Source organism: Chinchilla lanigera, unplaced genomic scaffold, assembly GCF_000276665.1.
Source record: "Chinchilla lanigera isolate Chin_1 unplaced genomic scaffold, ChiLan1.0 scaffold00017, whole genome shotgun sequence".
NCBI classification, from domain to species: domain Eukaryota; kingdom Metazoa; phylum Chordata; class Mammalia; order Rodentia; family Chinchillidae; genus Chinchilla; species Chinchilla lanigera.
This window is the reverse complement of record NW_004955418.1, coordinates 4383824-4401163: the sequence shown is the minus strand read 5'-3', so window position 1 is coordinate 4401163 and position 17340 is coordinate 4383824. Positions and strand designations below refer to the sequence as shown.

Below are 17340 nucleotides of genomic sequence, written 5' to 3'. Positions count from 1 at the left end.
TAGTATCAAAAAAATGAGATACTTAAGACTCAGTCTAACAAAGGAAGTAAATTATCTCTACAATGAAAACTACATTACTCTGAACAAGGAGATTGAAGAGGATATCAGAAAATGGAAAGATATGCTTGCTCATGTAGGAAAAACCAATATAGTGATAAAGGTCACACTTCCAAAATTATTACACAGATTTAAAGCATTCCCAATCAAAATACCATTAGTACACCTCACAGACCTAGAGAAAACAATTCTAAAATGTATTTGGGGCCACAAGAGACCTAGAATAGTAAAAAAAATTCTAGGCAACAAAGGCAAGGCAGAGGGCATCACAATCCCTGACTTGAAATTATACTATAAAACTACTCTGATAAAAACAGCAGCATACTGGCAAAAAAATAAAGACCTTAGGATCAGTGGAACAGATTAAAAGATGCAGATGCAGACACAACTACAAACACACTCAGCTACCTTATCTTTGACAAAACTGGCTTTCCACATGTTGAAGACTAAAACTAGACCTATATCTCTCACCATGCACTGAACTAAAATCAAAATGGATCAAAGACATATCCCCAGCTAAAGCTATAAATATTAAATCAGAAACAGTAAATCTTCTGGAAGAGAGAATAGGTAGAACTCTTGAAGAAATAGGAGTAGGCAAAGACTTCATGAATAAAACCCTAATTACACAGGAAGTATTACGAAGAATCAACAACTGGGATCTCACCTTATTAAAAAGCTTTTGAACACCAAAAGAAATCACCAACCGAGTGAAAAAAAACCCATAGAGTGGGAAAAACTTTTAGCCAGTTATCCTTCAGATAAAGGACATATAAAGAATTGAAAAATATCAGACCACCCAAGTTTAAAGACCCAATCAAAAAATGGACATCTGAATATACAATTCACAGATGAAGAAACACAAACAGCAAATAAACATATGAAAAAATATTCAACACTATTGGTCATTTGAGGGAGGAAAATTAAAATAACATGCAGATTCCATCTCACTCTGAAAAGTTTGGCTATTATCAAGAAATCAACTAATAAGTAACAAATGCTGGTGGCGATGTGGGGGAAAAAGTAATCCTACTCCACTGTTGGTAGGAATTAGATTGGTGCAATTACTGTGGAAATCAGTGTGGCGATTCCTCAGAACCTAGGATTGGAGGTCTCATTTGACCCAGCTATTCCCTTTCTGGGTATCTTCCTGGAAGAATTAAAAACATCATACCACAGCAATATTTATAGCACACCTATATTTATAGCAGCACAGTTTGTAACAGCTAAATATTAGAAACAACCCAAATGCCCACCAACACATGAATGGATAAAAAAAGATGTATTTTTTTATACAATGGAGTACTACTTGGCCATAAAGAAGGATAAACTTGAGGCATTTATAGCTAAATAGATAGACCTTGAAGCTATATTATTAAGTGAAATAAATTGGACAGACATGTGAATATAACATTGTTTCTCTGTGTATCTGAAAGTGTAAATAAGAACCAAAGTGTATAATATATATTGTGAAGTAGGAAGAAATTGTTCAAAAGGAAAGGAGAACTAGGGAGTGGGGATGGGAAAATGAAGGAAGAGAAAAGGAAAAAATGAGAAAAGAAGGATAAAATGGAAACAAAGCTTTGTAAATGAGAGGGGGAAAGGGACTGAAGGGAGGGGAGAGGAATGGGGGGAAAAGAGAAATCAAGATACATCATGGACAGGTATAAATTCTCTATGATGAATGTGATCATTATGTGTATACAAATGTTTCCAATAAACAATAATAATAAAAAAGAACATGTACAGTTATGTGGCTCAATATGCTTATGCTTGCATAATTGTAGTTTATTTCACACCAAGAAGTTATATAGAGAGTTTTATCATTTCAATTTTATTGTGGTAAATGATTTTCTACAGTTTATTGATAGTGCCTTCTCAAATGCTTGAATTTATCACTAGATATTTTGTATTTTTAAGATATAATAAATGCCATCTTTTGAATTTCATTTGTGAATGTTTCATGAATGTGATGTAGGACCAGCTTTTAATATTAATCTTGTACTTAGTCACCACTAAATAAAATTATTACTTCACTAGAAAAAAGAAATTAAGAGGAGCCGTGGAAATTAAGAGATTTTTATGTGCTAATAATTATTTTTATTCCTCAATTTGAGCTATATTTTAAAGCTTTTAGTTGAATTTAGGGCATATTCAGTGCTATTACAGATGAGTTGTGGGAGCACAAAATATTACGCTTGTTTCTTCATTTTATATATTTTCCTTGGAAAGCAAATAAAATACTTTAAAATATTAATTTATAAATCAGTCTAAATTTTGTTGCAATTTTCAGCTAGATAGCTAGTGTGGCACCTATAAGGAGGAAGCACCGTGGTATTTCTCCATTTAAAGTGCTGGTGGTGATGCCCCGAGCAGAAAATGTGCACAGAGTTGCAGAAAATTAGCGGATGCTGCCGCCCACTATGTCCCCGCTAGATCCCACGGGCTACACTCATCTTCAGCGAAGGTTGCTGAACTGTCAACCATACTCACCATAGTAACAGGATATAGGCACCATATCAGATTACCTACCGTATCTGATTCTGTGTTCGCAAATCTTCCCGTATTTTCCACGGTGCTAAAAACTGATTCAGAATAGAGTTCTTTCTCACATATAATTTGTAACGTTTTCAGCATGAATTGGACATTTGAAAAGATATTTGGATACTTGTGATATGACTCTCCAGAAGCAAAAAGTGCTATTGTAAAAAACAAAAAACAAAAAAAAAACATCGTGGGAAGCATTTGATTAATATCTTGCATTGTGTTTCATATGTCTTTTAATTATTACAGCAAAATAAAATTCAGTACTTAGGTTCTGAAACGGTTTTACATTTCACAGTCTAATGAAGATTTATAAAGTTATGTTTGCCCCCTGGTGGGGCAAAAGCAAACTACAAGGTAAATAATTCAGGCATAAGATTTTATATAATTTAGAACAGGCTTGCATAATGGTTGAATGCCCAATTAAATATTGTTACTGAATGCCCAATTAAAATATTGTTACTACCCAAAAATGCTTGGTAGCTTCCAGCTGAAAATTAATCAAGTTATAATAGATACTCTAGTCATAATGGATACTTTGAAATTGCAATTTTACAATCAATGCCATAGCTTCTAACCCAACATGCTCGTTTTATTCCTTCTCAAACTGTTATTATTGATTTCAAAGCACATACTTATAAACGTAGGCAACTTATGTCACAACATAAAACACTGCGATATTTAACAGGACTATCTTCTTTGTGCTCTTTTTATAAACTCTTTGACAATTTTTGAGTTTCATTCCATTCACACAGTGGAAAAATTAGTGATGGCCATTCTTCCACTGGATAGCTCTACAGATGGGCAGCAGCTGCTGATGGTGTTGAATAGAAAACAACTTGTTTCTAGAGATAGAGATGTCCCCTAAAGCTCTACTTACCAAAATTTGATAAAAGAGCAAAGAAGAGTATTTATACTTTAAAAAGAAAGGTATTGGTTTCATTGTGACATGTCTGCAATAACAAACTAATATGAGAACCTGAGGTTTAATTGAAATAATTTTCAAAACCTATCAACCACCACCATCTGAATACTTGATATGCCACTATGCTGAACACTGAGTTCAAAAGATTTATAATTTACTGAAGAAATCAAATGTGTCCATCCTATTAACCAACAGCCTCATCTTGGCTTCATTCTGCTTCAGGACAGGCGGTGTGGTGCGAACAAGGTGCTCTCTAAACCACTTCTGCTCTTACCTTCCATTCTCCCTTCAGTGACTTTTCCCATCAAATATCATCCCCTTCTTTTCTTTTAAATCTCTTTCCCTTATCATACACTAACCACACTAATGTTCTCTTGTTTTAATTTGTTTGTTCACCCAAACTATTTATATGTTTGTATAAATCTTTATAGCTGAACTTTTTGAAATATTTTGCAATCTCAGTTGGGCATCTAAATTTTCCCTTACTGCTTACCTCCAGCCTGAATTTTGCTCCCCGCTCCCCACTAGGGAGGCCCCCAGGTGGACGATGGCGTTCTTACTGCAGAGATCCACCCCACTTCTCAGATCTCCTCCTATCTAACGCTCCTGGAGTTCTTGATAATGTTGATCTTCTTGGCTTTCCTCCTTGGATGTCACTATTTCCTATTACTTCTCTGAATTCTCTATTACTGGGCCCTGCTATTCCAATAACCCATTAAACATTTATGTTCCCGAAGATTCACTTTTGAGAATTAGTTTCTCTTCACCGCACTTCTCACCCTCAGGTTATCTCAGCCATATTAAGATGGATGATTGTAAAATCTATATTGGAGACTTCACTGTTTTCTAAGTTAACTTCAAACTCAATATGTACAACAGTTCTCCAAAATTGACCCTCAGTGTTCAAAACCTGAACTTCCTTCTGAATTCTTCACTCTCCTTCACACAGTGTATAAATCCAATTGGCCACCAAATCTACTCCCTTTTATCTCCTGAATATTTTAAAGCTATTTTACTATATATGATTCCCACTATAATAGTTCACATCGGGGCTGGGGATTTAGCTCAGCAGCACAGCGCCTGCCTGGCAAGCACAAGGTTGTGAGCTCGATTCCCGGTACTGGAAAAAAATAATTGTTCACATCTTTAACTCTCTCCCTTAACAGTCCCTTTTTGTCACTGCATGAATGAGTGTACCTTATGCATGTGCTGAATAGCAAATTGCAAAGCAAACATTTCTTCCTGTGGTTCTCAATCAAAACAGTTTTGCAAAACTTTTTAGGTAGTGGGCTGGGGATTTAGCTCAGCGGCAAAGCGCCTGCTCTGGCAAGCGCAAGGTCGTGAGTTCGGTTCCCGGTACCGGAAAAAAAAAAAAAAAAAAAAAAAAAAAAAAAAAAACTTTTTAGGTAGTGATTTGAAGCACCGAGCTGGTGCACAGCATGTTGCATTTGCCGCCTGCATCCACTTTCTCCTTACTCAGCATCTATACTGCCATTACCTTAGGAATCTGACTTTTTGAAACCTAGTTTGAGGTGAGGAAACTGAATCACAAACACTGTTATACTTTTAGGTAGGTAGTAAAAAGCAGAGCATAGTAACTGGCTAGCGTAGGCTGGAGGAGAGACGAGGGAGAAGTGAAATTTTAGTCAGGAGTGTAACACTTCAGTTAGGCAGGAGGAATAAGCCCTAGTGATCAGCATGGGGGCTATGTTAGCAAAAATATATGCTTTGGAATTGTGAAGAGAATAGATTTTAAATGTTCTCACCACAAAGTAATAACCGGTACACAGGCACAAAAAAACAAAAGCTGAACAAATGCAATCAGGATCAGAAGCTAACACTGCACACCTACTATTATTCATGAGAAATGAAATGCATCTTACGGCCTGCGCTTCTTAAAATGTAACATAACACATTTATAAGTGTAGGAAGAAGGATACTCTACCATATGAGTACGGTTGAAGCCTCAGTAAGTGTTCTTTAAAACTTCTTAGTTGACCATGCAGGAAAAATATAAAAAGCCGTAAGAAGATCAAATAGCCGATCTGTCAAAACAGAGAAGACAAAAGTACTTTTGTGTTGCATCAATGAATATTTAAAAAACACATAGAATACATATTTTTCACTTCCTTCTTACTTTCTTTTCTCCTTTAAGGAACAGTTAATGTTTAATTGCTTGATCAATCTTGCATGCCTCTACCTGGTAATCTGAGCAACTACTCTGCTGAAAACAATATGTAATACAACAACCATTGTTAATTTCCTACCCATCTTTTTTGGAATTCTATATTGTTTTTATTGTTTTTGTGTTGTTTGGTTTTTCTCTTTGTTTTTGTTATTTTGTTTTTGTTCTTTTCTCTTTAAAAGAAAAAATATAGAAAATAAACTGTTTTATTATTACATTTACTTTTGGTAATTTCAAACTCAATATCTTGTGGTTTTGAAATAGCTTTAAAACACTTATATGAAGATTGAAATGTTAGTCAGCAAAAGTAATTCATAAATCAATTGTATATTACATTTCACCAATGCTGAATGTTATTTTGTTCTGCATACTTTTGAACAGTATTTTCAAATTGTAGGTAATGCTCCCCAAAAGCTTCATGAGACCCATGAAGAGGCAATGTTTAAATAAAATTAAAAGGAACAGAAAATATCATGCTATATTTCATAATTCTTTTTTGCCAGTATGTAAATGAATGTTTATTATGTGTGTGCTGGATCATACTGAGAAGAAGAAATGAGTCTCAAAACAGTGTGAAAAACATTATTTTAGAGAGCATTGAGGAATATCACACTGTACTAAGCTCTCCACTCCACTGTAAAGAAATTCATTTTTAGAAAGCACTGTAAAATCTTCTGTGATGTTTAAACCAGCAAAAAATAGCCTGTTTTACATAGATTGCATAAAATGGAATATCTGCAAAAGCATAACACACAAGATTTCACATAAAATTATAATAAGACACATAAACTATACAAATAAATAGAATACAAATTGTGCAATTTGCTAAATCATGGAGAAGAACCAAACACTAGCAATAACTGTCACTATCTAGTGTGTGTTATGTATGTCCATGTGTGAAAAAGAAATCTTAAATTCTCTTAACTGCAATGTAGTAAGGCAGAGCATTATCAGATGTACATATTAAAATAAAGTAGATGAACCTAACCAATTTTCAGTACTTCATCCAACACTATTATGCAAATAAGTGGCAATAAAAGACCTTGAACCCAAGACTGTGCATATTGTTCCAAATGGCATAAAATTTTAATTATATCAGTACTTTAAAATGTTTTATGATGAACCTCTATTATTGAAATAAATCTGAGAATGAACCATCAGTATTCATGAATGTTTCTAGAAATTATAAATGTGCACCATTTGTAGTTTTAGAAAATAAAAAATGAAATGTTTCTAAGGCATGTGCAGTGGGAGTGGGAAAAGGAGGTCTTGACATATACATGATTTCATAACAGCACTGTGCTTTCTTAAGAGACTGAAGTTGAGTGAGAAAGCAGTGAAGATCTACAGACTGTGTAAGAGAATATTATAATATGCTAAGTGAGACCATGATAGACAGCAACATCCATCATTTCAGACAATGAGTGAAAAACTAGGTAGGATAATCTGAAATTTTTGAAGGAATAAGAGATAGATATTGAGAGGAAAATTAATGTTCAAAATGTAATATGGCATAAAAGAGAAACTTCTGCATTATACCCTGAGTCATGAATTTCACCTGATTCACAGGTTATCCATAATTATGTTATGCTTGGAAACATGGCTTTAACATCTTTCACCTTAGTAACTAATTAAATATAGGAAGTGAAAGACCTCTATAACAAAAACTATCATACTCAGAAAACAGCTTGAAGACAGCAGAAAATGAAAAGCTGCAGTCCCTGTTCCTGGATAGAAGGAAATAACATTGTCAAAATGGTCATACCTCCAAAACTGATATATACCCTTAATGCAATACCAATCAAAACATCAAAAGAAGATCTCACACAACCAGAGAAAATTTATGCGGAGCCAGAAATGACTCAGAAAGCAAAAGCAATGTTGGGAAACAAGAGCAAAACAGGAGGCATCACAGTGCTGGATTTAAAGTTATATTACAAAGCTAAGGCAATGAAAAAAAAAAAAAAAAAAAACCAGCATGAAACTGACACAAAAACAGACATGCAGATCAATAGAACAGAATAGAGATACAGAAACAGCAGGCACATTCAGCATCTGAGCTTTGACAAAGCGGCCAAAAACACACACACAGGAAAGACGAACTCTTTAAGAAACGGTGCTGAGAATCTGGGTATCCACATGCAGAAAACTGAATCTAGGCTCTTATCACCTACCATGTACTAAACTGAAATAAAAATGGACCAAAGATCTACATACAGTATTAAAGCAGAAACATTTAATCTGCTGGAAGATAAAATATGTGAAGCTCATGAAATCATAGGCATAATAAGGACTTTCTGAACAGAACCTCCATTTCACAAGAAACAGCATCAAGAGTCAAAACTACAATTATATTAAATTAAAAAGCTTCTGAACCTCAAAAGAAATAATCAACAGAGTGAATAAACAACTTAAACATAGGGGAAATGTTTCTGCCAGCTACCTCCCACACAGGACAACAGAATATATGAAGAACTCCAGAAAATTAAACCCCTAAAATAGAAGATCCAGTCAAGAAACTGGCCACTGAATTGAACAGACTCTTCATAGAAGAAGTACAAATGGCCAATATACGTGAAAAAAAGTCCCGCATTTCTGATTACTAGAAATAAAAACTAAAACAACACAGGGATTCCATCCTACCCCAGAAAGAATGGCCATCATCAAAAAAAAATCAAAGAATAACAAATGCTCCAGGGAAAAAGGTTTGAACCCTTCTACACTGTTGATGGGAATGTAAACTAGTACAACCACTATGGAAATCTATATGGAAAGTCCTCAAAAAACTAAAACTAGAAATTCCCTTTGACCCACCTCTTTCATGCTAGGTATCTTCCCAAAAGAATTAATGACATCAGATTACAGAGACGCACACTCCTACTCACGCTTATGGAAGCACAATTCCTAATAGCTAGTCCTCGAAGTGGTCTATTTACCCATCAACAGATAAATGGGTAAAGAAATTGTGGTGTCATACACAAAGGAGTGCTGCTCTGCCACAAAGAAGGACAAATTTGAGTCATTTGTTTCAAAAGAGACAGACCTTCAGATAATAGTGTCGAGCGAAATAAATCAGACACAAAAGGCTAAATATCAGGTGGTTTCCAATGTTATAAACCCAAAGTATAAACAGCTTAAAGAGCAAACTAAAGATAATAGGAAACAAGGAGCTCAGTCTGCAAATGGGAAAGGAACTGCGATGGAGGGAGGAGAAGGGAGGGAAGTAGAGGTAAGAAGAATTAAGATGTGCTATGCACATGTGCAGCTCCCATGCTGAACGCCATAAAAATGTTAAAATAAATGTATAAAACAGTGCAGACGGAAGTGGGGAAAGCCTTGACAACGATGCCTTTCAAAAAGCTTGCTGTCAAAAAGAAAGGTGTAAAGGGAAGGTTCCAGTGTAGTTTCAGCTACATAATGGCAATCCTACAAAGGCAAGGAAAGTGCTTACCAGTGGAGGTCTTGCTTACTTCCACTAGCCAGTTTATACTAGTTAAAACAATACACAGTAAGCTGTGAAATTAGTGAATCTGAGAACTGGGTGCCTTGTAGCAGCAAGTTATTTCCTCTGCTGTGAAATGCCAGATAATAATAGCACATATGTTGTAGCATTTCAAGAAAATGCAGTAAGTTACTGTTAAGTCTACTATGTCTAAGGGACTTGTCATTTGCAAAGCACACAGAAAGCACTGCTTGTTTGTGACTGCTACAAGAAATGTCTAAGTCACCTAAGCTGATGATGAGAAAGGGACCTGGGGCTGGGGGAGATGGAAGGGAGAGGAAGAGAAAGGGAAGTTTAAAAAGGATCAAGACACAACATTTAAAATACCCCAAGACAAACATACTCACTATGTATCACAAATATATACTAATAAAAATTTTTAAATAACATGACATGTATAACACACAAGCAATGTATAAAATCTTATAGCGATTATTTTTTTAAGACAAGGTCTCACTATGGAGTTCAGGCTGGCCTTGAACTCACTATGTAGCCCAGGCTGGCCTGAGACTTGTAAACTCTCCTGCCTCAGCCTCTCGAGTGCTGGGATTATACGTGTGCACCATCATTCCCCTCTGCTGACTTTTTCTAGCAGAAATACAAAAGTTAAGAAATGGAGGAAGGTCATTAAATGAAATGAGAAGGAGAGGACAGATGAACCAGACCTACTTACGTCTCTCCATTCCATTCTTTTTCAATTATAAACACTCAAATTTATATTTTATATATTTTAGATTTGTACTTATATTTTAACTTTATAATCTCTATGTTTTCCATTATATATATACATACATATATTTATATATCAACAATAGGCAGTTTCCAAAAAGAACAAAAACAAAATCTTTGTAACCTCACAATTCCAAGAAAACTATTGGCAACATTTTAACTCTTTTCCTTCTGTCCTCCCATATAACCTCAGTCTTTCACTTAATCAGTTGCTCCTATGTTTCTATATCTGTTTTTGCCTGGTCTCTATAAATCTTTTCTTCCCAAATATGTTAGAGAGCCTCTCCCCAAAATATCCCAAGGAAGGGATGAGTCATGAATATTCACTCACGCTTTGTTTCTAAGAGTTCATATGCAAAACTAAACAAGAAAAACAATCACAGTGTTACATAATCAATTATACTTGTCTCAAGCCAGGCATGGTGGTGCACGCCTGTAATCCCAGCACTCGGGAGGCTGAGGCAGGAGGATCGTTCAGAGTTCAAGACCAGCCTGGGCTACAAAGTGAGCTCAACGCCACCTGAACTACACAGCGAGACCCTGTCTCAAAAAGACCAAAAAAATAATTTATACTTGTCTCATATATATGCTATACACAAAGTCCTTCTTTACTCTCTTTAAAGTGAAAGTACTAATTAAGCTAAATTTATTATTAGTTAATCTAAATTTAATTGACTAATAAAGTTTCCAACAGTCAATCATGAACATCATACAGTAAAACCACATGATTTCAAAAACCTTATAAAATATGACCTAAGTAAAGAGAGTTCAATAAAGCTCTAATAAGACATAGATGACTGAAACAATTAATTTCAAACAGAGAAGCTATTTAAGGTTACCTGTCAGCAATTTTAAATTTCAAATTAAGTAGCACTAAAATGTCTCAAAATGGAAAAGATAAAACTTACATATATTCCAAAAATTAATAAACACATTGATTTTAATACACATTTTCCTTTTTTTTGTTTTGTTTTGTTTTGTTTTTTGTTTTTTGTTTTTCTTCTGGTACCAGGAATCGAACTCACGACCTTGCGCTTGCCAGGCAGGTGCTGTGCCTCTGAGCCAAATCCCCAGCCCCTAATTAAATATGTTCTAACACAGTTTGTAAAATTATATTTTCTCAGACTATGTCCACTTGAGTATTAGGCAATAATGTTCTGTTCATAACTTAAAGTAAGATTACTAAACCTGAGTTCCATAATAAAAGGAACTCTCTCGTCTTGGGCCTAAAACAGACGTCATGTGGTTACATATAATAGAAATTAATGATTCGAAACATAAAATACTCAAAACATACCTTTGTCAGCTTTATCTCAACAGAATATAAAAACTCCTGCAGGAATGCATCACAGCAGAGCCTGTATAAAACTGATTCCGCAACAAAAAATAAAGCAGGCAGATGATCGTAATCAAAGGAAGCATGGTCCAGAGAAGCATACAGCATACCTAAAGCTTCTGAAGTATTAAAAAATAGAAATTTTTTCATTTTAAAATTTCCCAGTTTTTGTACACCCTATAATTAATTCTTGCAATTAACTATTTTCTCATCAGATGCTGGTTTTAAAATATATCTACAAATTCTTTAGCACCCTTCCCATCAACAGATAAATTCTACCCTCCCTTCCCTAAACTCTAGTTCTTGTGCTTCCTTTAAATGAGAAAATGCAGCAGAAATGCCCTACATGACTTCCAAGGCCAGATCAGAAAACGTAATACAGCTGCCACCAATCGGTTACCTCAACCCCAGCTCTGGAAGCCTCAGGTGCCGTGCAGGAAATCCAACATGAAGCTGGGCTCAGAAACACCGTGCCAGGGACTTGGGGTTCATTTTAAGTGAAATCAGAAGTCACTGGAAATTATTTAAGCTGTCAAATGACCACTGCTAAGTGGACAGTGGGATATAAAATAGTAGCAGAAAGGAATACAGGTCGAAAGCCTATTAGGACATTATTTCAGTGATGGGGACGGTGAGAAGGAATCACGCTGAGGGAATCTTTTGGCAGTCAATGTCTAAATAAATCAAAACACTTTTAGCTCTGTGCAACGTTCGACTGAACAAAAAATATCTTCGAAATGAAATTATTTGTTATTTTACAAGATCAGAACAGGAAAGGGTCCAGGGATGATTAGAAAAAATGCCCACTGTGTGCACCGTCATCGGTGGTTTACACAAGGACACCCTGTGATGGTGACCCAGGCTCCAAGCCTCCTGTTCTTCCCAAGCAATCTAGAGAGGAATAAACAGGGGTATAGAGAGCGAAGAGATGCTTTCTCCCAAACGTATTTTTCGAAGCAAGTTAAAAGTATTCCGAACAGTCCCGGGTTTACATCCCTGTGTACAGGATCAGTCGTGTCTCCCAATCTGCTCACTGGCAGGTTAATGGGAATTACTATAATTAATTTAGGCCAACTGTTCCACCCCTGGGACTGAGCAAGGACCGCTCCTTCTGAATCACATGACTGCCGGAGGCAAGAAAACAAAAATCAACAAAGCACTTGGCTACTAGTCGGTAACAAACCAAAAGTTTTTACCTCAGTGTCATTTATACAATTAAGAGAGGTCGGGCTGTGGGTGGCACAGTGCTAAAGGACCACACAGGCAAGTAAAATACGAAACAGTTCTTACTGCTTCCAGCTGCTAGGGAGTATTACAGTCCCAATTTACATGGGGCAATACTCCCTGACCTTATGTGGTTAAACATTCCGAAACTCATTTTAAAAGGAATGCACATAACATTTAGGATAATGAGAGAAGGAATTCTACCCCCTTAAAAATGATGTTACTTAATTTCTGTTTTAGATTGGTTAGAGGGTGCTTGCAAGGAGACATATAAATGAGAAGGAAAAGGTAATGAGGAAAGTTAGCTGTATAAAATAAGTAAAAAACAAAAGCCAAGGGGCTGGGGATTTAGCTCAGTGGCAAAAGCGCCTGCCTGGCAAGCGCAAGGTCGTGAGTTCGGTTCCCGGTACCAGAAAAAAACCAAAAAAATAAAAACAAAAAAAAACAAAAGCCACTTGATTAATGCTTTATAAGTAAGAATTATAAAATGCAGAAACAAACTTCTCTTAATGTAAAGTACTGATTGTAATTGGAAACCACTAAATGACAGTTTATGCTACTTTTTAATTAGTTGCTAATTTTAGAAAAAAGTAATAAAGACTATAATGAGAAAAAGGTTTTTAAAACAATTTTCATAATTAAAAAGTTGAGCAGTCAAGTTCATAAATTCAAAATTGCCAAAGAAGCTGTTAGAATGAAACGTTATGAGATATTTTGATAGACAAGAACAAATTTTGCTTGTGTGCTGCAAAATTTCTAGAAATTAAGGATCTCAAATTATGTCTTAACTGCTAATCTAGAAAACAGTTTCGATTCCTAAGAAGGGCTCAGAGTACATACCATCTTGGATTTCTCCTTTGCACTGTGCCAAATATATTACTTCAGTCCACGCGAAAGGAAGATGCACATGCTTCCCCAAACCCAAGGAACTGAGACCTAATTTTCTCTGTCATAGGGAAACATGAAAAAGGCAAACCAAGATGTACATCTTTTTATTTGTTGATTTTTATCATCTCTTAATTATATCCTAAAAGTTTTTCTGTGAAGTTGATGCTTTGTAGCCAGAGTTATACACAATTTTATATTATTGCTTTTGTTCTTTGTATTTTTGACATGTTTTTCAAACTGTATCCCTACCACATCTAGAGAATGTTAATATCCTGAGGATCATCACTAGTTATTTGTTAAAAATCAGTCTTACTCTGCCTTCCAATAGTTACTTCTACCTTATTTTCCCAAGAGATGCACCTCTGATTTTATAAAAAAAAAAAAATTACTGCAGAAATAAGTGTGATACAAATTTGCTGTACAACTCTGGCTGCCAACATTGATGGATCAATGCTAATGGAAAGGAGGGAGACAATGGGGACTGCCTCAGCTCCTTTGATGCAGTGTGCAATCCTGAAGCTCCCAGGGAGCATTTAGTCAACTGGAAAGCTTACCGATGAGCATGCCTCCTGGCACCTCTTGCATGCATACTATTTGTTTCATCAAATGTTTTAAGTGGATTATTTCAGAAGAGTAAATATATGAACAACCATTAAATGAAAAATAATAACTACTACCAAAAACACAAAAGAAGGCACTTGCTTTATACTTCCATTTTGTGCAGTTTTTATTTCATGAATTATGCCTACTCATATGAGAAACTAAAAATTATAAATGAAGAAGAAAATAGGAGGTAGATAATAAGATGTAGGGAGATATTTTGTGTTTGAGAAGAGGAATAAGAGAGGGAGGGAGGGTGGGAATAAGAGAGAGAGTATGGGAATAAGTGGGGAGGGTGGGAAGGAAAGGGGACAAAAATAAGAATTGGAAAAAATGGAGACAGCTTATAAGTCAAACTTACAGTGAGTCAAACATCACAGGCAAGGTAAAGGTTTATTTCACTTCTTTTTCTGTTTTATTATGTTTGAAAATCTGGGCATCAGTATCTTACCTTAAAGAAACGTACTTTTCATGTTAAGTGAAGAATAGTTTATAATAGAAAAGAAAAAGAATACAGTCCTTGTATCTATATAGTAAAGGTTTGAAAATGCTTTCTTTACTCTTTCTGTCACATTGTACCTCAGCTAAACTTTTTAAAGAAATGCATAATTTTCATAATCAGAGTTCTGTATGCCAGCCTTTGATGTGTTGCTGTGGGCTCTTGCACTGGTTCTTGAAATGTGGACAGCCACTCTCCCTAATAATTTAGGAGGATTCATCACACAAAAGCCACTGAAAATTTAATTATTTAGTTATAAGCTTTAACTTTAATTTACATTAATACTTCCTTTTGCTTACTTACAATTTCTTTAAAGAGAGGTGTGCCTATAGTATTATTCTTTCCTCCAAAATTTTAGAACATGTAAATCACTCACCAACTATAAACCAAAGTTCACATACCAAGTAATCAAATAATATACTATACCTTACATCTGAGAATGTTTTTTCTTGCTTGTTCCAGCAGTTCTTTCTTCTCTACTGGATTCTGTGTTTGATTAAATTTCAAGATGAACTTTTCTCTGATTAACAATAATGACCTAAATTTAAAAGCATTCATAACAATATTTATCATTTTCAAATTTTAATTATTCAACTTATGGTGGCTAAATATAACAACATTCTAGAAATGGCACTTTGCTTTTCCAATAAGAATATTTCACAAAAAATATCAATAAAATGAAAAATATATGTGTAACTCTCAGGATAAGAAACAAATTCCCACTGTCAAAGGCCTTTATGATCATGGAGAAAAATTTTTATGATGCTTGCCAGAGTCTTTTTTAGTATATGTTTTCTTCATAGGTAAAAATGAAATTAATACAACTGTGGGTGAAGTGAACTGAGCAAGAGAGAAAGGAAGCATGAAGTAAGGCAAGCTAGGTGAAAGACAGTGAGAAGGGAAACTACTGCAGGGTTTTGACAAACTAGATTGCACGATTTAACTTGAGGTTTAATGGGATTGCTCTAACACTATGTTGAGGACTTGAATATGGGGAAATGGGGTTTAACAAGACCAGTAGCCATACATTTGGCTGGGTGGGAAATAATAATGGTTTGTGGCAAAATAACAGCAAAATAAGTAAGGGAAAAGTTTGAGTATCGGCTATGTTTCTACATTATTCAACTAGACTGGCCAATGAATTAGAAATTTATCATGAGAGAAGGGAGTGTTTGGTAGGATGGAACTGCTATTTACTTAAATGAGGAAGACTGCTAGAGAATCAGATTAGGGATAAGTGTAAAGGATAAGTTCCAGTATTGGAAACGCTATGTTAGAGATAACTATGGTCATACAAGTAGAGATGAGAGAGTGGGTAACTGGATATCAGGGGAAAGATTCAGATTAGATATATAAATGTTTAAGTCAACTTCACTTATATGATATTTAAAGCCTAATGAATGAAAAAAGACTCATGGAAAAATGTAAAAAGAGTAAACAATATTTTAAAGAGAAGTGGGAAATCAAGTTTGAAAATATATAAAAGAGAATAAGTACAATGACCATAATCATATACCACAGAATTTAAAATGAGCACAGAATCAAAAGTAACATTAAAAGAATAGTGAAAATAGTAGAATTAGACCAGTGAAATATATTTTTGTGGATGCCCCAAATTATCAGAGTTAGCTATGAGGAGAAAACTAGAAATAAAATGCACTTATTTAGTTAGTTTACTATGTTCTAAAATTACTAAATTAATTCTCTATGGAAAATGAAAAAAGTAAAATATTATGTCTTGCTCCTGAGTAAATAACAGTCCTACTGGGAGTCAGATGTACCCCCCAAAATGACAGTGCTATGTGATGATCATAGGTTGAGCAGAAATAATTATGAAATATTCTGTAAGCTGGAACCAAATAACAATTATAACCAATTCTTTAACTGCTACATAGAAAAGGGTATGTATCCAGTAATTTACTTGGTAAGTATTTACTGGCAGTCTCTTATGTAGAGTAATAATAAATCAAAAGTGAATATAAAAATAATGGAAAATTAACAAAATTGAGTTCGTGTTTTGGAAACCAAAAGCAAAATGGACAGACTCTTAGACTAACCAGAAAAATTCAAATAAAATCAGAAATGAAAAAGGATACATAGAGAATGTCTCTAATATAAAAGCTAAGAGAATATTGTGAAAAAGTATACATCAGCAAATTAAATAATGTGGAAAATAGGTAAATCCCTAGAAATATTACTAATATAAAATTAGTAATTACTAATATAATATTACTAATATAAAATAGGTAAATCTCTAGAAATCTTACTAATATTTCTGTTTGCAAATGATATGATCAAATACAGAGACACCTTTAGAGACAACACCAAAAACATTATTAGGACTAATAAATTTAGTAAAATGAAGCATAAAAAATAAGCATAAAACAGGAGTATTTCTATACAAAAATTGTTAAAATAAATACAGTAAACATACAGGATGAAAAATAACCATACAAGTATCAGTAGACTTCTATACACAACAAACTACCAAAAATGTAAATTAAGAAAAAAAGAGCATTCAAAGTAGCAACCAAAAGAACAAAATAAGCTTAATTAAAGAAGTGAAAGGCTCATACATTAAAAATTATAAAACACTGATAAAAGAAGTTACAGGAGACAAAGACAAATGAATATCCAGTGTCAAGAATTAATGTTAAAATATCAACATTACCCAAAGTCATCAACAGTCCATGCAATCCCTATAAAATAACAATAGCATTCTTCAGAAAAACAGAACAATCCTAAAATTAATATGAATCATAAAGACCTTGAGTAGCCAAAGTGATCTTGATAATCAAGAACAAAGCCATATGTATCAACTTCCACTCTTCAAATATATTACAAAGCTATA

At 34.5% G+C, this 17340-nt stretch overlaps 1 protein-coding gene across 6 annotated transcripts in view; it reads right to left on the bottom strand.

The window, feature by feature from the left end:
- Nucleotides 1–17340, bottom strand: part of Tmem232 (transmembrane protein 232) — a 224949-nt gene that overhangs the window by 165804 nt on the left and 41805 nt on the right. For all 6 annotated transcript variants that reach the window (XM_005382170.1, XM_005382171.1, XM_005382169.1 and 3 more), the window contains 5 exons: nucleotides 14916–15027; nucleotides 13343–13448; nucleotides 11240–11397; nucleotides 5472–5571; nucleotides 2590–2756 (listed from right to left, as the gene is read on the bottom strand). In XM_005382170.1, coding sequence (XP_005382227.1) covers nucleotides 2590–2756; nucleotides 5472–5571; nucleotides 11240–11397; nucleotides 13343–13448; nucleotides 14916–15027 — 643 coding nt within the window. The remainder of the gene's footprint in view (nucleotides 1–2589; nucleotides 2757–5471; nucleotides 5572–11239; nucleotides 11398–13342; nucleotides 13449–14915; nucleotides 15028–17340) is intronic.